The sequence below is a fragment of the Suncus etruscus genome, chromosome 11 (assembly GCF_024139225.1).
Source record: "Suncus etruscus isolate mSunEtr1 chromosome 11, mSunEtr1.pri.cur, whole genome shotgun sequence".
Classification (NCBI taxonomy): domain Eukaryota; kingdom Metazoa; phylum Chordata; class Mammalia; order Eulipotyphla; family Soricidae; genus Suncus; species Suncus etruscus.
In genome coordinates, this window is record NC_064858.1 from 80,244,953 (window position 1) to 80,267,803 (window position 22,851).

The window sequence follows — 22,851 nt, forward strand, 5'->3', positions numbered from 1 at the left end:
CACACAGCCTGTGTGTGGAGTTTCACCCTTGGCAGGATGACACCTATTCTTTGGCCCAGTGTATGTGATGGCTGCTTTGGCTGGTGAAGATCTAAGCTCAGGGGATTCAACTTGCCTTTGAGACAACCACCTTGACCCTGGCCCTGGGTCCAAGGCCTGAACAGGACAGGCTCTCCAGGCGCAAGCAGGGGCTGGGAAGGGGAAATACTGTCAGCAGCTTCCAGCAAGTACGAGGAGGAACCCCCATGACCTCTCCTGGGTCTGAGTTACATGACTGCACCATCTGGGTCTCTGCTCTAGTCACATGTCATGATAAGAACACATTTTATTAGAATAATTATACATATCATATAAATATATTTGCTCAAACTACAGCTGGGGGGCTGACGGAAGCTCTTATTGCTGTGAGGGGACAGGGAGGCAGGGCTGGGAAACAGGAATACCTGGGACCATTTGTTCCCCCCATCCATCACAGAAGGCACAAATGCATTATTTCTTTCCATGTGAGGATCCTGGGGGCAGGGGATGACAAGGAGAGGTAGGGGAGAGAATGCACTAAACCTCAAAAATACAAAAGAAACATCCAAACTTAATATTTAACCGTATAGAAAAGGTTGAGGCAGGTGTGGAAGGCAACAGGGGAAACAGAAAGGAACCAATGAAATTTGGAACCGCAGACCTGAAAAGGCTGTGACATCCATGCTGCTGCCTCAAGGAGACCCCGGGAAAAGGCAGGTAAACAAACACAGACCCCAAATAAGAGGGTGGGGGCCCCGGGAATTGGCTTTGGGGCACCAGAGGGGTGTGTGTGTGCATGAGTGTATGAATGTCAGAGGTGGATGGTGGCTGGCAAGTAGCAGAATGACCAGGGCTGGGAGGGACTCTGGGTCCCCGGGAGGCCTCCTTCACCCTGGGTCCTTTCAAACTACTTTCTGAGGGAAATGGCAGCCACTGCTTGCAAGAAGGACCCTGCCTGGATCAAAGAGCCAGGTAGGGCCGAATCAAGTTGGTGGGGCTTGGGAGGAACCCAGCTCCTGGGAGTGTTTCTGAGGGAACAGAGGATCCTGGGCCCAGGGCAATGGAGATGGGCATGTGACCTACATGGATGTCTGTGCATGAGGTGTGTGCATATGTGCATGCGTGCACATGTGTGTGTGTGTCTATGACTGGACTCGGGAGGGGTGAGGTCACTCAAAAGTGAAGGAGTCCTGGGTACTGTAGTAGAAGTGTCCATCCATGTGGTCTTCCAGGACATCCTTGTCACTGTCAGCAGGGAAGTGCTCCTTACATATCGGGCATTCCTTCCACGGTGGGGTGGCCGGCCCACCAGTACTGGCCTCTGCCAAGGGATCCACTGCAAAGACACTATTGAGAGACAGGGGTGGGGGTGGACAAAAAGGTCGGTCAGTGTGTTTTCCTGTGTTCCAGACCACAGGGAAATGAACCTGGGTACCTGGGCTCCTAGAAAACTCTGTGGCAGACCCTTCCTCTCCAGCGGTGGCGCCCTGGGCCCTGCCCTCTCTTCCTTCCTGACAGGCTGGGCTGCAGTGCGGAACCCAACCCCCAACCTCCAGCTCTCTTCCCTCCATCTCCGTCTGCTGCCTAATGAGGCTGAAAATGAGTATGACATCGTCCTTCATCTTCCTGCTGGAGCTGAGAAGGATGACAGTGTCGCCCTCCCCTCCCCTCTTGGAGCCCAAGTCACATGCATCCAGGCAAAGCTAGGGGCAAGAAGATAAAACATCTCTACCTCTGCCTTCCCCTCCTGGCCTGGGGCAAGACACAGGAAGGCAGAGGGGTTACCCACCTCCACCCTTATAATCACTGCCTCGAGAGTCCCCAGAAAAAAGGGATAGCATCTCAGAGGTTCCCCAAAGGATTTCATCACCCCCTTTTCAGAAAAAAACATTAACTTGGAACCTCTCTGAAAACCTACCTTATTTAAGTAAATAAAAAGAAAGCACACACCCCAGTTGCATCTGAAGTGATTACTGACCCCAGATCATTTCAGCATGCCCACTGGGGGGAACACACACATCTCTCACTTCCTGTTCCTTGGGCCTTGGTTACTCCCCTTCTCCCCCCAACAGAGCTGGATACCTACATGGTGGTTGGGGAGTGGGGGAGGGACAGGTGAGAGGGGATGCAAGGCAATTTGGGCTCCACAGAAGACACAGAAGCCAGTGACAGGCAGGGACCCTGAGTGTGCAAACGCAGTGAGGAGATGGGGGAGAATTACTTGAAGGAATCTGGGCTGTGGGGTGATGGGTGATTTGCTGGGTCACTCACATCTAGACTTCCTTTCCTTGGCTGAGGTCAAGGCACAGATACTTGGTCCAGGGGAATCTGCTCACCCCTGTCCAGAGCTCCCACTCCTGCACTCACCTAGCCATGTCATAGAAGGCACCGCCCAACTCCGGAAGCAGCAGGTTGGCCTCCTCACCCCCACACTGTACAGCAGCCATCAAGACTGACTTCTCATCTTCAGCCTCCTGGGAACCAAAGAGACAGGGATGTGTTTTGGGGGTGGTGTCTCAAGATGAGGGAGTAATACCCTGGGGGGGGGGGCTGGGTAGGGTGGAGCAGGGCAGTCTAGGACACTGAACGAGAAGTAAGGGGTGGTGGGTAGGGTGTGGGGAGAGTATGAGGAAAATAAGTCGGGGCTGGAACAATATTAACAGCAGGTAAGGTGCTTGTCTTGCATGCAGTTGACTGGATTGATCCCTGGCACCCTATATGGTGCTCCCAGTCCTGCCAAGAGAGCACCACTGGGTGTGACCCGAAAACTAAAAAATGAAGAATAGGCGTGGGGAGCAGGGTAAAGATAAATCATTGGGTCAAACTGGGTTTGGGGTGGTATCTCTTGAGTGGTCTTGGGAGGTCAGGCTCCTCGGCCCTAAGCCCATCCACCTGGTCTCTCTGACCTTCCCTCACCGAGTCAGAGCTGTTGTCCTCAGTGGGCCCGGAGAGGTGGGGCGCAATGGGTGCTGGCTGGCTGATGATGACAAGGGGAGAAGCCTCATGGAAGCCAGTGGAAGATGAGCTGGGGTCCCCACGCTCACACAGGCCATAGGGAGGAAGCCTCATGTCTTCTGGAGATTCGTCCTCGGAGTCTGTCAGTGCTGCAGGGCAGCCTATAAGCACCGTAGTAGATGAGAAAAAGGTAGATATATCATTATCGGTTGGTTCACAGCAGCTTATTCCCCCAGCTGAGGTGCTTTAAACTAAATGGGGGGGAAAATGGCAAAGCACACAGAGCAAGATGGATCCCAGAGAGGCCACCAAGGAGGGGAGGTAGAAGATGTGTTACAAGATTGGGTGTACAGAACTCAGCCCTGTAGAAGCCTCTTCGTCCTCTGTGGCTGCGTCCTCATTCCACTTCTCATCTGCCACCTTGTCCAAGCGGGCCTCCAGCTTTCTCATATACTCGAGCAGTTCCTGGGGGTGCAGAAAGGAGTGGGGAGGAGGTTCAGAAGAGCCTTGGCTTCACCCTGATCATCTGCAAGCTCCTCAGTGGAGAATGCTTTTGCCACAAGGTGAAGTGGTTTAGGGTGGATCCCCTGGCCCAGGAGCCCTCCCCTTTATCCCTTACACACCCCAACCCCAGCAAGCATCCCCACCCCCCACCCCCCCATGGTCCTGCTGAGGTAACTAAAGAGGAGCCAATTACTTGTCACCTCCAGGCCCTCTGGAGAAACCAATTTCTCAGGAAATGGAGAGCACAGTTTCTAGCCCTTCCTTAAGCCTTCAAGTTGGACATCTAGAGGCATGAAGTTACGGTTCTTACCTGCTTCTCCTCCAGCAGCTGCTCCTTCTCCTTCTGGAGCACCCGCAGGGCAGAGCGCAACTCCATCAGCTCCCGCTTACTCTCAGACAGCTGCACCTGAGGGCCAGCATAGGGTGGAATTGAGATGTCAGGTATCCCTGAGCAACTGGCTTTGTGGCTTGAACTCTCTGACCCAGAACACATGTCCCATGGTTCTACTCCTCTCCTGCCATGACCACATGTCAGAGGAATATACCTTACTTCTCTTCTGGGAGTACCAGTCTCATCCTCTTGAGAGCAACTCTGGGACCTAATGAGCTCAGGTCTTGGCCATAGTAGAATTCTCTTAAATCACACCTAACTAGGCCCAGAATATGTGCTCAAGAGTAGAGATAAATGCCACACACACTTCACACCAGTGAGGGGTGGATCCAACGGCAAATAACATGTTTCCCAACGGCCCTGTGAGTGCCTGGCATGTGTGACCTCCCCCACTCCCTTGCCATAGCTGAGGGGCAAAGTGTCTCAGGAGGCAGGAGGTCCCAGGCTCATGGATGGCTGGGACCTCACCAGGCTTGAATCCTTTTCCCGGGCCAGTTCGGTCTTGAGTACTTGATTCTGGGTTCTCTCCTCCTGCACTGCCTTTTCCAGTCGAAGTATCTCTGCACTTAGCTTCAGGATCTTGTCCTTCTCTGCCTGTGAAATAGCCATAAAGGACACAGAAGGGTGAGTGCAGGGAAAAGGGGGTAACTGGAAAGGCAGCTTCCCCTTGCTGTATCTCTTCCTTATATTTAGGTAGAACATTTTCTTAAAATGTCTTTTGTTTTGTTTTTATTTTTTGGTCACACCCAGCAGTGCTTAGGTTACTCCTAGCTCTGTTCTCAAGAATCACTCCTAGTGGTGCTCAGAGAACCATGAGGGATCAAACTCAAATCAGCTGTGCACTAGGCAAACATCTTACCACTGTATTATCATTTTAGCCTCTTCTTAAATGTTTTTTCTTTGGGGGGGGTTTGGGCCACACCCATTTGATGCTCAGGGGTTACTCCTGGCTAAGCGCTCAGAAATCGCCCCTGGCTTGGGGGGACCATATGGGACGCCAGGGGATCGAACCTCAGTCCTTCCTTGGCTAGCGCTTGCGAAGCAGACACCTTACCTCTAGTGCCACCTCACCGGCCCCCTTCTTAAATGTCTTAAATAAAAACTATACTAGGGCCTCAATCATGCAAGGCAAACTCTTCCACTTGGCTGATACCAGGATATATTCAACTAAGATGAGCAACTCCTCCTTCTTTGTTTCTGGGCCATATCCGGTGGTGCTTGAGGTGGGGAGGGGAATCACTCCCACTGATACTTGGGGGACCATATGGTGCCAAGGCTCATACATGGGGATCCATACACAAAATACGTGATCGAGTCATGAGCTATCTCCCTACCCTGAGTGTCTCCTTGCCTTCTTCCTTCCCTGGACCCTAAAATGAGTGAGAATGCCAGCAGGCCCCAACGGACAAGGAATGGCATTATGAAAGAGCCTGTGCCCAAGGCAATGCATGCTCTGGGCCAATATGATAACCAAGGAGCCAGTACAGTGGGTAGGGCACTTGCTTTGTGGTTGCTGGATTCAATCCCAAACATCACATATAGTTCTACAGCACTAGCAGGAGTAATTTCTGAGTGTAGAGTGAGGAGTAATCCCTTGAGCATCCTAGGGTGTGGCCCCCCCAACAAAACAAAAAGATGGTAATCAAAGAAGGTGCTTTGCAAGTGAGCGTAGAGGCACTTGAGTTAGAAGCAGTCCCCACTGGACAGAGACAGGTCCTCTCTCATACCCTTTCCTGACCCAGAAGCCCTGTACTCCTAGACCCTCACCCTTGATCTTTCCTCTAGGGACTCTGACCACATAGAGAAAGACTGAAATTTCTTCATTTCCCCCTACCTCCACACTCTGCAGCAGCCCTGCTCGTTCTTTGCTCCACTGGCTTTTTTCCTCCTTCAAGTGCAGACTGAGCTCGGCCAGCCTGCCATTAACTCCAGCCACTTCTAAACGGCTACGGTGCAATTCAGCGATGGTACGGTCCCTGGCTCCTGCTGCGCTGGCCAACTCTTCCCCAAGAAGGACAGCTTTCTGCTGGCTTGAGGCTGCCAGCTCCTGGGCTCCTCGAAGCTGCTCCTTCAGTGGCTCCAGTTCAGCCTTCAGAGAAAGGAGAGGGAAAAGGCCATTTTCCAGGGACTCGCTGTTGAGCCCGAAAGGTGTGTAGGCCTCTTTACCAGGATGACTTTGGTATTTATCTTTACCCATTTACCCTCTCATTTTTGGTCACCACTGCTTTCTATACTAGCCCTTGAATTTTTTTCTGCTTCCTATTGCCTGGAGGGCCTTCACTCACCACCCGCTGCTGGGTCTGGCCCAAGGTGTCCTTCATCTGGGCCACCTTGTCCTTTAGCTGCTGTGCCTGAGCACCCAGTTCCTCCTGCCGGTCCTTAGTCTCCTGCAGCTCCAAATTCAAGCGGCAGTTCTCCTGCTGTGTCACCTGGAGCTCGGCCTAAGGGAGGTAGGGAGTAGTTAAGGAAAGGGTACATGTGTTTGGAGTTGCTAAAGGGGTGAACCCTGTGATGATAAGAATGAGGATTCCACTTAGATTTAATACTAACTCAAGCATTCAGCCCTTGTCAGCTCTTCTTGGATTCTCAGGACTCAAACTAGAACACTCTGTTCTCCAGCTTCCTAAGTGAGAGATCTGGCCTCAGAGCCTAAGTCTTACATTCTAGATAGCCCATGTCCCAGTTCTATCTCCCCACTCTTCCTTTGGTTTTTGTTGTTTGGCCACACACAATGATGCTCAGGGGGTCATTCCTTATTGGTATTTAGGGGGCCATGCAGTGATCAAGGGCCATTGGCTCTGAGTTCAAGTGTCTTGGGGACTACATGTGGTGCCAGGGATTAACCCAAGATTGTCTTCATTGCAAGGCAAGTGCCTGTACTATCTCTCTTGCCATCCATATATGGTCATTTTTGCTTGTACCACTGAATAATTGGTAAGGAATTAATGTTCCATAGGCAATCATATTTACTCTTCTTTAAGTACATTTCTTCAAGTACATCTGACCTAACCTCATCTCAAACTTTTACCCTTGCACACACACATTCAACTCAAAGTTCTGAACTCTAGCCTTGACTTATGTCTTTATCACCAGATTGGCTTCCTTTCATTTCTGCTTAACAGTGCCTATGACTGCTGAGATATGATTTCCAAATAATCTTCTAGAAAGGCACAGAGTGCTGAGGAAGCATTTTAGGGGTTTTGCAAATAATATTTTGTATTTCTTCTAAATTATTAAGCATTACATTAAAAACATTACAGATCACCAATTCATGGATGTGCTGCCAGGTTAATTCACAGTAGTCAAACCTCAGAATAAAGTTTCTATTGTGTCTTCTACCAAAGAGCAAACTGAGATCACAAGGTGTACAGTTTAAAAATTGTAATCATTGTATATACCCAGGCTGACCTGGGTACAATCCCTGATATCCTAATGGTTCCTGAGCACTGCCAGGAGTGATTCCTGAGTACAGAGTCAGGAGTAAGCCCTGAGTACCACCAGGTACGGCAAAAACAAACAAAAAAATGGTTATCATTTGTACCTACTTGTGTGTGACTCAAGGTGTTCTGAATATTGTATAACCACGACAAAATGCAGAAATAAGTTAGCTGCTGAGTCATTCAAAAGCTCCAATTTAAAATTATGGTATCCATCAAAGTGATCAGTTGCTTTCATTACCTTGGCCTTACCAAGGTATGATGTTATCTTCTTAAATTTATAAAAGTAAATTATAGCAATGAGATACTCCATTTACTGTGATGTTCCACAAACTTCCCTGGGAGGTGGTAAAGTAAAGGCTTTGCTCCTTGAAAAGTATGGAAATATTAGGTTAGTTGATGCCTATTTATTAGTTTTTGGGTCACACCCAGCAGCGCTCAATGCTCTACACTCAGAAATCACTCCTGGAAGGCTTGGGGGACCATATGGGATGCTGGGATTTGAACCACCGTCCTTCTGTGTCTAAGGCAAACGCTCTACTGCTGTGCTATCTCTCTGGCCCTGCATTTAGCTCTTTTAAAAATATCCCAACAAGAGGTATCACTGCTTCTGAAATGTTATTTCTGTTTCTCAGAAATATCTTACTTGGGTATATGGCTTTGGCTCCTTGGAGAGTACATACTCCTTTAGGCTTGTGTCCTTTTTGGAGCCAGTACTCAGAAGGCACGCAATAAACACTGGAAGGATAAGAGAAAAACCAATTCTGAGCCTCTTACCTCACTCTGATCCTTGTCTGCCTGCACTTCTTTCAGTTGCCCAAGAAGCTTCTCCTGCTCCCGAGTCAACACCTTCACTGTGTCTCTAACCCTGGACATGAGAAGACAGCAAGTTAGTCAACAGAAAAGGGATAAAGGACTCTGACTTCCTTTTATTAATTTTAAATTTTATTTATTTTTGTTTTCTTGGGCCATATCCAGTGGTACTCAGGGATTATTCCTGGCTTTGCACTTAAAAATCATTCCTGGTGGGTTCAGGGGAACATAGGAGATGCAGGGGATTGAATCCAGGTTGACTATGTGCAATGTAAATGCCCTACCTACCTATTGTACCATTGCTCTGGCCTCAGTCTTCCTTTTTTTTAAATCTTTTTTATTTTGTTGTTTTGGGCCACACCTAGGGTGTTTAGGTCTTATTCCTAGCTCAGAGATCACTCCTGGCAGTTCTTAGGGGATCATCTGGGGTGCCAAGGATCAAAGACAGGTCAACCTCATTCAAGGCAAGCATCCTGTCCACTGTTCGATCTCTCAGGTCTCAGGACTCAAACTTCTGTCCTGAGTTCATTTCCTGGAGCACAGATATCTCCACTTTTTTTCCCCAAACTCAGATGCTCCTATCCTAAATCTCAAATACCTGAGATTCCTAGATCTATAGCACAATCTCAAAACAAACCTTTTTTTCTAGCTACGTACCACTTTCAGAAATGTTCTGGTATGGCTCCAAAGGTTTTGTATCTCAATCAGAGATCAAAACCCAATCTTTAATTTTTTTATTTGTTTGTTTTGGGGCTACAACTATAGGTGCTCAGAACTTACTCTTGGCCAGACCATATGAGGTGCCAAGGACTGAACCCGGGTTGGCCACATGCAAAACAAGTATTATCTCTCAGTTCCAGAACCCAATCTTTTCGAGACAGATTTAAACTTTTGGTATATATCAGAAGTTGGTAAAATCTTTCTGCAAGAGGACCCATGAATACATCTGGTTTACAGTGTACATATTCCCTATGATTACTCTGCTCCTGGAGAAATAGATATGTAAAAGAACAAATGTGGCTCTTCCCTAAAATTTTATTTATGAAAACAGAAATCTGAATTTAATATAACCTTTACACATCACAAAGTAGTCTTTTTGACTTGTTTTACAATTATTAAAACTGTCAAAACCATCTTACCAAATAGGTTGGAACATAGATTTTTCAGGTATCATATTTTACTGATCTTGGTCTATATAGGCTCTAGTCTTTTCCAGAAGTTCAGTTTGATATTTTCTTTTTGTATGGGGAATGGGGTGTGTTGAGTCACAACAATAAGTCGGGGCTACTCTGGGCTCTGTACTCAGGATTTACTTCTGGTGGTGATTTGGGGGATCATATGTGGTATCAGTGAAAAAAATAGTATATTACTTACCTTACTTACCTCCTGAAGTATCTTTCTGGCTCTGATTTTCTTTCTATTCCATAACTTAGAATATCAACGTTTAGTAGGCAAGACTAAGGAAGTCTCAGGAATCAACTTACTTAATATTCTGGCCCTTGAATAGAATACCACTTTCCTTTAAACGGTTTTCAAATTATCAACTCTATCAGTAATGAATGAAACTTAAAATACATTATTTGGTGAAGAAAAAGCTAAAACTTTATCAGAAATGAGAGGTGATCAATACATGCCCTATCTGATAGAAGCAACCGTTCATCCAGAAGAAGAGTACAAATTTCTATGCTGTTCCAGAGGACTAACCCAGGAACAATGGGTTAAAGTCGAATGAGAACAGAGTTTAACTCAATAAAAGAAATAGAATTACAGTTGTCCAATACTGAAAAGGCTCCACTGAGAAAGTGATCTTCTCTTACAAACTTACATATTCCCTTCTTTGGGAGAATGTAGGGTTTCTGGGGTTAAATATATGTAAAGCATGAGCTGTATCCCCTTCTCCCTCTTACTCATCAAATTACCTTTCATTCTTCCCAATGCTAAGAATCTATGATTGATACCTTTCTTCCAAGGAAAATAATACATAACATTCTGGGATCACCGGTTCTCATATTTCCAAATAGCCAGAGTTGAATATCATTCTTTCCTGTGGTAAAAACTTAAATGTACTCTATCATTTTGTTTCAAGTGTTCTATCCATTCTTTTCTTAATCTTTAAATTGGGGGTGGGGGGTTTCGGGTCATACCCAGCAGCACTCAGAAATTTCTTCTGGCAGGCATGGGGACTATATGGGATGACAGGAATTAAATCCAGGTCTGTTCCAGGTCTGCTGCATGCAAGGCAAATGCCCTACTGTTGTGCTATCGGTCTGACCCCATTAAATTAAAAAAAATTGGGGGGGTTGGGTTAATCTTTATCCCTTCATCCTTAGCTCCTACTTGCTTAGCTTCTGTTTTACAATATGTGGAAACTATTATTTCTGAAAGTGAGAGATACAGAATAGTATCCCTCTTATCTAGCAACATCAATAGTGTTGATGAAGATATCTCTGCAGAAAGATAGCTATCTCAGTAACTGGGATCTCTTGGGTGAGGCTGAGAGGGGAAGGAGAAGCCATATTAATCAAGGAGACTTGCCTCCTGAAACTGGAAGTTGGAATTCAGGGTTCAAGAAAATAAAAGCAAGTAATGAGGGTAGAGGTAGTCTCCGAACCTGTCCAGCTCCACCTCTTTCGTCAGCACTTTCTCACTGATGATTTGAATGTCATCTTCCAGTTCTAAAATGCGAGCCACGTGATCTCCCTGCTGCCGGCTCAAGACATTCCTCTCTTCTGTTAGCTCCCCATGGGATCGGGACAGCCCCTAGGATTAAGGTTACACCAGAAGAAAGCAGTTGACCGTCTCTCAAGGAGCAGAGCAAAGATTAGGAGAAGCATACCAGAGCTTGACTGTTTCCATCGCAACCACCTCACCTTCCAAATGACACTGTACGAGAATTTACCCTTAACTGGCAAATCTGATCACCTCCACTATAGTACCCTAATACCCTATGTTGAAAATACTAATAATGTCTTAGAATAATAAAGAACTCCTGGTTCTGTACTTAGTAATCATGCTGAGTGGTGCTGATCATCAAACAGGGGTTAGCCGTATGCATGGCAATCATCTTACCCCATACAATCTCTCTGACCTAAAACCTACTTCTTTATGTATATGTATGTGCAAGGATCAAACCCAGGACATCATACATGTGAGGCATATTGAACCTAAGCCCATTTTTTGATTCAAGAATATCTTAAAAGTTTGTTACTATCTCCCTTTATCCTCTTGTGTTCAGATTTTGTACCCTGATTCCATCTTCATACCTTGTACTGCTCTGTGAGTTCTGCGTAATCCTGCCTGGTGCCGGTCAGAGCCTTCTCTAGCTCCTGCACTCGGTTGCGAAGTTCTGTCACTTGCCCCTCCAGCTGCAGCTTCAACTGCATCAGGTCATTCCGCTCTTGTTGGGTTTCATCCAGCTGGCTCTGTAGGGAAAAAGAGAAGGGATATATGCCTGTAAGACATCCATTTTCAGGTGGTTCCCATCCCTCTGCAGATGCATTTGGAATCAGGAACTTACACTGCTGGAGTTTATAAAGAGGCAGGAGGAGACTTGGCAAGCTACTGAATCTTGCCTACCACCCATTAGACAAGAGTTTCTGGCATTCTTAATCGTTGTCTTCTTTCTTACCTTGTATTTTCAGTTAACACTATTTTGAATTTTTGGGCAACACAGAGCTATGTCTAGCTTGGTGCTCAGTAGGAGTACCCTGATGGTGCTTGGGAAAAAAATATATGGTGCCAGGGATTCAAATCGAGGACAGAAAGATACAAGGCATGCACCTTAGAATCCTGGACTAGTGGCTGGAGAGATAGCATGGAGGTAAGGTGTTTGCCTTTTTTTTTTTTTTTGGTTTTTGGGTCACACCGGCAGTGCTCAGGGGTTACTCCTGGCTGTCTGCTCAGAAATAGCTCCTGGCAGGCACGAGGGACCATATGGGACACCAGGATTCGAACCAACCACCTTTGGTCCTGGATTGGCTGCTTGCAAGGCAACGCCACTGTGCTATCTCTCCGGGCCCTGCCTTTCATGCAGAAGGATGGTGGTTCAAATCCCGGCATCCCATATGGTCCCCTGTGCCTGCCAGGGGTGATTTCTGAGCATAGGGCTAGGAGCAACCCCTGAGCACTCCTGGGTGTGACCCAAAAACCAAAACAAACAAACAAAAAGAATCCTGGACTAGCTATTTCTTTTCTTATTTTGGCGCCTTACCCAGTAGTGATCTGGGCTTATCCTGGCTCTGTATTCAGGAATCACTCCTGATTGATATGGATTGAACACGAGTCAGCCTCATGCAAGGCAAGTACCCTAATCTTGTACTATCTCTTTGGTTCATCTGTCACTCAGGCAGGCCCTTCTTTACCAGGAATTCCTTGTCTGACAGAAGTCTTTCTCAATGCATACCAATAGAAGGCTCTCTTAAGTTTACCCTTTCTGCTCTTGAGTCAAATAAATGCAGATTTAAACCAATTTTTTGGGGTAGAGGACACTACCTGTTATGTTCAGGTCTTATTCCTGGTGACAAATTAGATATCTTAAGTAACTGTGAACAGGTTATTTTCCCTGAGTCTCTGTGTTCTCATCTGCAACGTAACTCCTTACTTGCATTGTCATAGGTAATTAAAGTAAGAATAACATAAATATGGAATAGAAACTCACACACAAAACTTAGATTAAGACTTATCTTCCCATTCACTTATCCTGTAGGTTTACTTAATTTAGGGAGGCCTCCTAAGCAACATTCCAGTTATACTTGGTAGTGTTTGGGAGTACCATATAGTGCTACAGAGAAAACTTAGAACCAACACATGCCAGACAAGCACAGCATCTCTTTGAGCAATCTCTCCAGCTCAGATTGTTTGGAAGGTTCCAGAGGAAAAAGGTTGTCTAAATCAGCATTTCCTTTTGTTTTTGTCTTTGGGCCGCACCCGGCAGTGCTCAGGGGTTACTCCTGGCTTGGCACTCAGAAATAGCCCCTGGCTGGCTCAGAGGACTATATGAGATGCTAGGATTCAAATCACGGTCTGTTCTGGGTAGGCTGTGTGCAAGGCAAACGCTCTACCACTGTGCTCTCTCTCCGGCCCCAAAATCAGCATTTCATAATGGGGGCTGTATGATTCCCTGAGGACCTTAGGATATTCTAAGGGGCCACAAGTGAAAATTGTATAAATGGGGGCCACAGCATGAGACTACAGGGCCCACCTGTAGGACAGGAGTGCTACCAGATCAGAAGGGGCCATGGTCAGAAAAAGTTGAAGAGGCGGGGGTGGGGGAAAAAAAAGAAAAAAGTTGAAGAACGTTTGTCTAAAATTCAGTAATCCTCAAACTATGGCCCATGGGACACATATTGTATTTGTTCCCATATTGTTTCTTCACTTCAAAGTAAGATATATTCAGTGTGCAAAGGAATTTGTTCATGTTCATTACAATGATAATTCATTATTTTTACTATAGTCCGGCCCTCCAACGGTCTGAGGGACAGTGAACTGGCCCCCTGTTTAAAAAGTCTGAGGACCACTAAATCATGACAACCTTCTTCCTTACCTTCTGAGCCTTTCTCAGGCATCTCTTCTGAGGAGGAACACACTTTTACCTGGTTGCCACCCTCACCTTCTTTCAGGAAAACTTTCCTTTTTTTTTTTTTGGAGGGTGATAATGCTCAGGGCTTACTCCTGGCTCTGAATTAATCAAGAACTACTAAAAGGGCCCAGAGAGATAGCACAGTGGTGTTTGCCTTGCAAGCAGCCGATCCAAAACCAAAGGTGGTTGGTTCGAATCCCGGTGTCCCATATGGTCCCCCGTGCCTGCCAGGAGCTATTTCTGAGCAGACAGCCAGGAGTAACCCCTGAGCACCGCTGGGTGTGGCCCCCCCAAAACAAAAAAAAACAAAACCAAAAAAACAAAACAAAGAACTACTAAAAAAAAAAAAAAAAAAGAACTACTCTTGGGACTACTCAGGGGACAATATAAAATGCTGGGGATTGAATTGGGACTGGCACATGCAAGACAAGTGTTTTAATTGTTGTACTCTCTCTAGCACTAGGAAAAGCTTCCATTCGAGGGGCTGGGCGGTGGCGCTAGAGGTAAGGTGCCTGCCTTGCCTGCGCTAGCTTTGGACGGACCACGGTTCGATCCCTCGGCGTCCCATATGGTCCCCCAAGCCAGGAGCAACTTCTGAGTGCATAGCCAGGAGTAACCCCTGAGCGTTACTGGGTGTGGCCCAAAAACCAAAAAAAAAAAAAAAAAAAAAAAAAAAAAGCTTCCATTTGCATATACCTTCATCCCCTAATTCTCCATCTGTTTATTCAGCTTAATACAAAAATAACACAAATCACGCCTCATTTTCAAGCAGATACTTTAAGCTAGTAAAAAACAGGTGAAATAATTTTTTTTCTTTTAGTATTTTGGTTTTTGGACCACACCTGGCAGTGCTCAAGGCCTTTTCCAGCTCTGTGCTCAGGGGATATGGTGTTTAGGGACTGAGTTAGGGTCAGCTGTATGAAAAGCAAGTGGTTACCTCTTCTACTGTCTCTCTGGCCCAAGTAAATTAATTTAAACAGTATTTTATATGACCTAGATACAAGTATAATATTTATACATGCTTTGCATGAATGGGTCTGTGATTTCCAGCATTACATAGTACCGAGTAACATCAGTGGTGACTCCAAACACAGAGCCTGGGAGGTCATGTATGGACACTGAACATTGGATATGACCCAAATCTAAGAAGAAAAAATATTGGGGTCTTTTATGTTTCTTTGGGCCACCAACTGTGCTCAGGTATTACTTATTGGCAATACTCGGGAACTGAAGCCAGGTTGGCCGTGTACAAGGCAAGCAATCTACATGCTTACTATTTGGCCCTACGTTCAATTTTTTTTTGGGGGGGCATATCTGGTGACATTCAGTGATTACTCCTGGCTATGCACTCAGAAATCACCCCTGGCTGGGGGCACTATATGGGACGTAGGGGGATCAAACTGTGGTCCGTCCTAGGCTAGCGCGAGCAAGGCAGATGCCTTCCTTACCGCTTGCACCACTGCTCCGGCCCCCAATTTTTTTTTATAGCAAGGCAATATATAGTTCAGTGTATTTTATTCACAGAGTACATCCAAATTTAGACTAGTCATATTTCAAGAGGTCAATGCCATGTGGCTAGTATTTCTGGGGTTGGACAGCAGGGCCCCAAACATTACCTATTCTGCCACTCCTCTCTGTGAATGTTCCTTCCCTGAAGTGGCCTCTCTGGCTCTTTCTCTAGGGCCTCAGCAGGAAGTAGTACACAGAAAAAAGCAAGCTCAGGGATGGAGTAATAGCACAGCAGGTAGGGTATTTGCTTTGCACACAGATGACCCAGGTTCAATCTCCGACATCCATCTGGTCCCACAAGCCAGGAATAACCCTTTGAATATCAACCAGGTATGGCCCAAAAAACAAAAACAAAAAATGTAAAACCAGGCTTAAAGAGTTGTCAAGAAATCTTGAATTTGGCTGGCTGGTAGGTGGCCTAATTTCCCGACACCATATTTGGGTCTGTTAAATTGAGACTTGATAAATACCAGATTTTATATCACTCTTCAGAGCTTTGGCTAAAGCTATGGGTGGGGATTGGATAAGGGCCTGTGCAATGTTGTCCTCCTACTTCTTTGCCCAGAACAGATGCTACTTGTTGCTGTTGTTCTGCCCTCACCTGTAGCACAGTTGCCTTGGGGACAACCAGCAGGATGTCAGAGCCCCCATCTGTCTCTTCTACAGTCACAAGTTCATCCATGGGCCGTGGCTCTCGGAACTGGAAAGCAGGGCTCTGACCACACACTCGGCCCTGGCGGTTCACATATCGGAACTGGTAGAGCTGGGCACCCGGTTTGGGCAAGTAGCTGGCTGTGGGAAGAAGAATGGACCCAATATGATCCCAGGCCCTCAGAACTCAGCAGGTGTCCCTTCTCCTTGGTGGGTCATATCAACTACTTTCTTTGCCTTCATTCCCCACATCTTGTTCCATGAACTGTATTTTCTCTTCCCCACCTCCCACAGGTTATATCTGCCAGGGTATTGTTCTCTTTCCTCTTTGCCTTGTCTTCTTCTCTTTCTCGAATCAGTATAGTAGTAATGATAATAAACAAATTACAATAATTCATTTTATTGAATGCTCACTAGCTCTCCGACCCTGTTAACAACTTTACTAACATAATTTCACTTTTTTTTTTGTAGTGCCAGAGACTGAACACACGGCTTCCTCATGCTCAAGGCTCTACCACTGATCCTGAGCCTCACTTGTATCAATTTAAAACCTCATACTGTATCTGAAAGCCTGAAATGCTCTTTACTGATTAATAGAGAGGATGAGTAATTGGCTCAAATTCAAACAGCTAATAGTGAGTGGAAGCTGAATCTGGATTTTACAGAATCTAATGAACACCACTTCTCAATCTTTCCTTCCTATGTACCCAAGAGGAGTTCCTCCTTCTTTTGGCAGGTGAAATTAGCTGTCATCACAGACCCTTCCACCTCCAAATTCTTGACTCTGTGATAGTCCCAAAGTTCTCTATCTACTGAGCTCAGCTGACCATGTTTTTTAATTTTAATTTATTTACACTTAAAAAAATTCTCATTGTCTTATGTATTTATGAGCTCAATCTTTAGCCTCCCAACTTCTTTTTTTTTTTTTTTGGTTTTTGGGTCACACCCGGCAGTACTCAGGGGATACTATTGGCTATGCACTCAGAAATCATTCCTGGCAAGCTCGGGGGACCACATAGGATGCCGGGATTAGAACCACCGTCCGTCCTGGATCAGCTGTGCACAAGGAAAACAACCTACCACTGTGCTATCTCTCTGGCCCAGCCTCCCAACTTCTAATCCTTTGTTTCCTCCAAGTTTTTCTTTTTCCTTTGTACCTTGGAACTGGACACTGGCATGGATGGGGGAACCATGAGCCGTACTTTCAGGCACTGAAGACCATACAAACGTGTGGTAGTCTCGAACACAGGCAGCCTCCACCTATGAAAGTCCAAAGTGGGAGAGATGACAGAGAGGATGGTGTTATAGTGATCTGAGGAGAGGAAAAGGACTCTAACCTATTACTAAGATGGGGAGAAAATCTTTGCTTATATAGAAGGCTTCTATGCTATATGACAATTTTCTCTCTCCTCCATCAATTAAAATAGAAAATCCAAGAATCTAGCCATTCCCCTTATTCCAATCAATTCATGACCCATTAACCTGGGTCAAAGAGGGTTCCAGGGGTACCTTGAAGATGCCGATCCAGTCGCTAGTACTGGGCACGGTGCCTGGGGGAAGGGTGTAGTGACATTCCACCTTGGTGTTGGGGATGTAGGTCCGGGCTACATTCAGAAAGGTGACTCCGCCCCGGGATGGTGCCCGGCTTAGTGACGCCTCTTCCATCTTGCACTGGGGATCTCTGTCCTCCTATGAAGCAAAGGGTTAACACCCTGATTTCTCTCCTGTCTATTTCTCTCTCATCTCCATGGCCCTGGTCATGAGGTGTATCTGATTCCCAGCTCCTGAGCATTATAGGACCATTAATTAGAGTGTCATTCTGAGTTTCTAAGATGTAGGCCTAACCCTCTGCATCAGTTTCCATCCTGTCTCACACTGTACCCTTTCTGACTCTTCCTAGAGTTACAATCTTTAATTTATACTCCCATTTCACTACCCCATTAACTAAATCTCAGTATGCCAGGGTCATTCCTCCTCAATAATAGAAATGGAGTGTTGCACGACATAGTGTTGCTATTCGGGGATGTCCTAGTGGAGCTTAGGGGAACCATATGTGGTACTGGAGATAAAATCAGGTTGGCTGCAAGCAAGGCAAGTGCTTCAATACCTGTCTTATATTTTTGGCTCCTTTCCCCCCACTTTTTAGTATCCTCAAATATTCCAAAATCTTCAGTTTCTCCCATCCCATTCCCACACCTTCTGACCTATTTTTCCTTCCTACTCCTGAGCTTGTTGATTCAGCTGCACCCTGGAACTCCTTATACTCAAAAACTCATCTCTGAAAAATAATGATTGTAACTTCCAAGCTGAAATATAATTGGAGGGACCAAAAACTCAGTGCTTCAGATTCCTTGGCACTCCATTCTAACTTCATCTCTGAATTGTCTATCCTTATGAATATATTAATATACAATAACTACAATATACAATGAATTTCCCGCTTTCATACAAGATAAAAAGGGAAAGGAAAGACAGGTTTTGACTTCAACGACTGTTCTACAGAGTCAAGAATTCTGGAGGCGGCTGCTTCAAGGGTGGAGTGAACACAGCAGGAACGTGGTGGTGTGTGTGTGGGGGAGGAATGCGGGGGACTAGAGCCAGGAAAGCCCCACCCCTGTCAGGGGAAAGACAGGAAGGTGGGACGTCCTAAACTTCCAAGGAGGGCCTATATCAATAATATTGAGAGAAGAGTGTGTTCAAAGGGCAAGCTAACATTCTTCTCTTCAATTCCAACCTGGAGAACTAGAAACCTGACTGATTGGACTCTACATTAACCCTGCTCCAGCATTTATTTTTCCTTTTCCATTTTCTCTCCAATTCTCTTAGCCTCAATTCTAAGATCCTGCATCCTTCCATCTACTTGGTTTGGTTGTTTGCGGTGCCCCACATAGGACGAAACTCAGGGGAAGAATCTCATATAGGATGAGATTCAGGTCTGAGTTGGCGGGAGAGTTCACTGGAAAATATGGGGGGTCAGGTGAGGAAAGAGAACAGTAACAATCAGGCTGACAGGTGGCCCCCTCTTCATCACTTCCCTCCTGCACATGCACTGCACTGTCCTCCAGCGACCACACGGCTCATTGGGGCCAATCAAGTGGGTGAGGGGTGGGGGTGGGGAATAACCAGTCCTGCACTGGCCCCAAAACTCAAACTCCCCAAACCCACCTTCAGTCAGTCAGGAATTCGGAAAGTTCTCAGAAACTCATTAGAAAAAGGAAAGCTCTGCAAAAATGGAACCATTTGTCCCTTTAAAAGCAGGCCAAGAGGTTTTTCTTGGGCTGTCAGGTCTCAAACCTCCCTTTTGTGAAAACTGGTCCGATTCTGCTGTAAAAAATAAAAAACAAAACAAAACAAAAAAACTGACTCTCTACGAGGGTGGGGGATTAACTGTCTCCAGATATCTAAGCCTGGAGCTTCATCAAATACTTGCACACATCAAATCCTTAACAGCTGGAGACCAGCCCTAGCAAGTAGGCCTGAAAGCCAGCCCTGGGCACCTGCGGTGAACGTGTGTCTCCAGATTCGATTGTTCGCGTGAGGGGTGCCCTATTCCTCCCGACTCTGTCAGGGCTCTAGAGTTCCACAAGAGCCTGATTCTCGGAGGGGGGGGGCACCCCTGGATTCTGCGTAGAAAAGGCCTTGTGGGCTGGAGGGAGGTTTGTCTCTTAAGTCTTTTCTGAGGGCGAATGAACAAAGCTTTCCGTCTCCCCTCCAACCCCAGTCTTCTAAGAGCAAGAAGTTGAACCCCAGAAGGTCTGAGACAGCAGTCAGGGGGTGGCCCCCCCAAAGCAGCAGCGTCCCACCCCCACCGGCACCTCTTATCTGACCAAGAACTCCTCAAACAGGGGGAGGATGATTTCTCCAGGATGGCTATCCTCCCTCCTGATGTTCTCCTTTCCCAGACCCCAAAAGTGAGGTGACCCCCTTTTCTAAGATCGCTTCGCCCAATTAGGCCAAGTTTCTTACCCCACGGACGGATCAGCTGTTCCCCTCACCTTTCACCAACAACAAAAACAGCACCCCGACTCCGGGAGGGGAGGGAGGAGGACGGGCGCGTGGGCTTCTGGGCTTGTGGTTCTCCTGGAACGACTGTCGGCGAGCACGCACACACCACGGACTCCAAATCCCGGAAGGCACTGCGTGGGGAAGGCGGGGCAAATGGAGGCCCGATCTGCGGCCTCCCCACTGCATTCTGGGAGATGTAGTTCGTGCTTCTATACTAGCCAGCGAGGGCGTGGCTACCAAAGGACTTCATGACCCATAATTCCTCAGGAGGGGGGCCGGGCTATGCTAGTGGTGACTGAGAGTTTGTAACGTGCGTGTTGGGGGTGGGCGAAGAGGATTTTAACGGCTCCTGGGTTGTTAGTTTTTTTAGTCCAGACTGGGCACGTTGGGAAAGATTTTCTGATATTCTCTTCAGTGCCTGTGAAATAGGGAGTGTTGTTATTCACATTTTACAGTTGAAGGAAGTAAAAAGCCCGGACGGTTAAGAGATGGGGCCTAAGGATCTAAGTTATGAGATGGTCAAAGCTGTGGCAGCAGATCTTTGCTTCATGCACAGCTCTTGTCATTCTTTTCCTAACGGTCGTCCTCAGGGCTCGTGGTCAACACACCCGGGCTAGGCTCTTCTCGAATGTTCTCTGAATCTAGGAAGACGCTGGGGGGTGGCCATGAGAGGGAGAACTGAGAAGAATAAAGTTTTAGCAAGAGGAAAATCCAGCACAAACAAGCCTCTTCCTAAAGGAGCCAGCTGGCCTAAGCCAAAATTTTAACTGGCTTACATCCAATAGAAGAACAATATTTGCCATTGCTCCTGTTTTTATTTAGTAGTGGCGAAAGATTCACAATCCTCCCACTTGTTATATTAAAGACTTGGGCACCTTTACCTCTTCCTCTTCCCTGACCTTCCAGAGAGTTTGAAGCATTCAAAACAGATCTCCCTGAATCTGTATTATGAGATTATAGTCAAGGATTGATTTGTTCTTCCTAAGTGGCCGATTTAATACTTGGCTTTACTAAGTTATGGAGCTTCTGTCTTTTCCAAGTTTTTTTGGGGTAGTATTTTGCTTTTATGGCTGAAGAGGGTGTCTGTTGCCTGCCCTTGGGTGCCTTTCATCTGAAGATCCCCAAGTACTTAACAATAAGTCACTGGGCTTCACAAACATTAAGGTGACATGTCTGTGTTATTACTCAGAATTTATGAGGTAAGGAACAAACTGCTGCATGAGAAGAGGCTCAAGGTTCTGGGATGGGTTGAGTCAGTCCTGTTCAAGGACCCAAGGCTCATATTTTTGGTTTTTTGTCTTCCGACCAGAATAAAGGCTATCTGAAAAGTTGGAGCCGAAAATTAAAATAGTTTTTGTTTATTGGGTGGTTACAATGCCATGTGTTTAAACTATGCCAAGAATGTTTCTATTAATACAACAGCCTCATGTAATAATAGGGCCCATAATTATCCTTATTTTACACCTGACAATTGATTATTAAGTGACTGACCTGGGGTCATCCAACAAGTCAGAACTCAAGCATAAGTTAGCCAGTACACCATATTCTCAACCTAGAAACTCCTGGTATGTGGTTAACCTGGGATCAACTGTTCACTGAACATTTATATCCAAGGCTGGTGTGTGTGTGTGTGTGTGTGTGTGTGTGTGTGTGAGAAACAAATTCAACAAATATGTATATTGATTCTCTGAAGAGGACATATGGTGGGCTGATAGGCATGTGAAAAAGTATTCATTGTCACTTTTTATCAGAAATAGAAATCAAAAAGGACAGATGGCTCACACCAATGAGAATGACATATTAAAAAGATTGGAAATGGGCTGGAGAGATAGTACAGTGGGTAATGTGATTACTCCAGTATTATCAAGGAATATGGTGAAAAAGAAATCCTTGGTTTGGCCTCTATGGACAATAGTATGGAAACTTCTCAAGTAAGACTAGAGTTTCCTGGGGCCGGAGAGATAGCATGAAGGTAAGGTGTTTGCCTTGCATGCAGAAGGTCGGTGGTTCGAATTCTGGCATCCTATATGGTCCCCTGAGCCTGCCAGAAGCAATTTCTGAGCATTGAGCCAGGAGTAACTCCTGAGCGCTGCCGGGTGTGACCCAAAAACCAAAACCCAAACAAACAAAACCCCAAAGATTAGAGCTTCTATATGACCCAATATAAAAACATTAATTCAAAAAGATTTGCACACCAATGTGCATTATATCTCAACGCAATACTCAGGATATGGAAACAACTGAAAGAAATTATGGCATATAAACACAATGGGATACTATAAGAAAAGATGAAATCTTGTAGTTTGCAGCAATTTGGAATGGAAGGGCATCATGTTTAGTGAAATATGCCAGAGGTAAAAGAACAAAAATCAAGTGATTTCACTTATCTGTATATAGATAAACAAAAACAGACAATATTGATGAAGATAAGTCTTTGGCATTTTTTGGAGGGGTGTGGGAGGACTTCAGCTCTCTGTGCTCAGGGATCACTCCTGGCTATGCGTGGGGAATGAATGTAGTGTTGCTTCCTCTTGCAAGTTCCTTAATTCCTGTTCTATCTCACCAGCCCCCCAAATCCATATTACCAAGCAATGAGGTGTGAGGGATAGATAGAGAAGGAAGTCTCAAGTATTGGGTATTTTGTTTCGTTTTGTTTTTTTTTTTGTTTTTGGGCCACACCCGGCGTTGCTCAGGGGTTACTCCTGGCTGTCTGCTCAGAAATAGCTCCTGGCAGGCATGGGGGACCATATGGGACACCGGGATTCGAACCAACCACCTTTGGTCCTGGATAGGCTGCTTACAAGGCAAACACCGCTGTACTATCTCTCCGGGCCCAAGTATTGGGTATTTTGTCGTGGGTATTTTGATGATGGTGAAGATTGTAGTAACTGTACATCAAAACTGAAAATCAACATAAACGTAAATATGTTACCTAAACGATATAAAATTTTATTTTCTAGTATAAATTTAGTTATTGCAGAAAATATAAG

General features: G+C 45.9%; 1 protein-coding gene across 1 annotated transcript; it reads right to left on the reverse strand.

The window, feature by feature from the left end:
• Positions 1-307: 307 nt before the first annotated feature.
• CALCOCO1 (calcium binding and coiled-coil domain 1) lies at positions 308-17,531 on the reverse strand. The gene is made up of 14 exons (XM_049783382.1): positions 17,366-17,531; positions 17,014-17,116; positions 15,807-15,997; positions 11,382-11,540; positions 10,730-10,878; positions 8,083-8,173; positions 6,154-6,309; positions 5,703-5,957; positions 4,337-4,462; positions 3,788-3,883; positions 3,330-3,438; positions 2,935-3,134; positions 2,386-2,492; positions 308-1,365 (listed from the first exon to the last, which is right to left on the reverse strand). Exons 1-14 carry the CDS (start codon positions 17,519-17,521, stop codon positions 1,188-1,190), a joined length of 2,076 nt encoding a protein of 691 aa, XP_049639339.1. The 5' UTR covers positions 17,522-17,531; the 3' UTR covers positions 308-1,187.
• Positions 17,532-22,851: the final 5,320 nt, after the last annotated feature.

What these genes read in the sequence shown, in the direction of transcription:
- CALCOCO1 (XM_049783382.1), bottom strand. Translation starts at nt 17,521, where the DNA reads ATGGAAGAGGCGTCACTAAGCCGGGCACCATCCCGGGGCGGAGTCACC. An exon ending in GGGAAAAGGATTCAAGCCTG is followed by an intron (nt 3,884 to 4,336) that starts GTGAGGTCCCAG and finishes GCTGGCCCTCAG; the next exon opens with GTGCAGCTGTCTGAGAGTAA. An exon ending in GCCTTCTATGACATGGCTAG is followed by an intron (nt 1,366 to 2,385) that starts GTGAGTGCAGGA and finishes GTCTCTCAATAG; the next exon opens with TGTCTTTGCAGTGGATCCCT.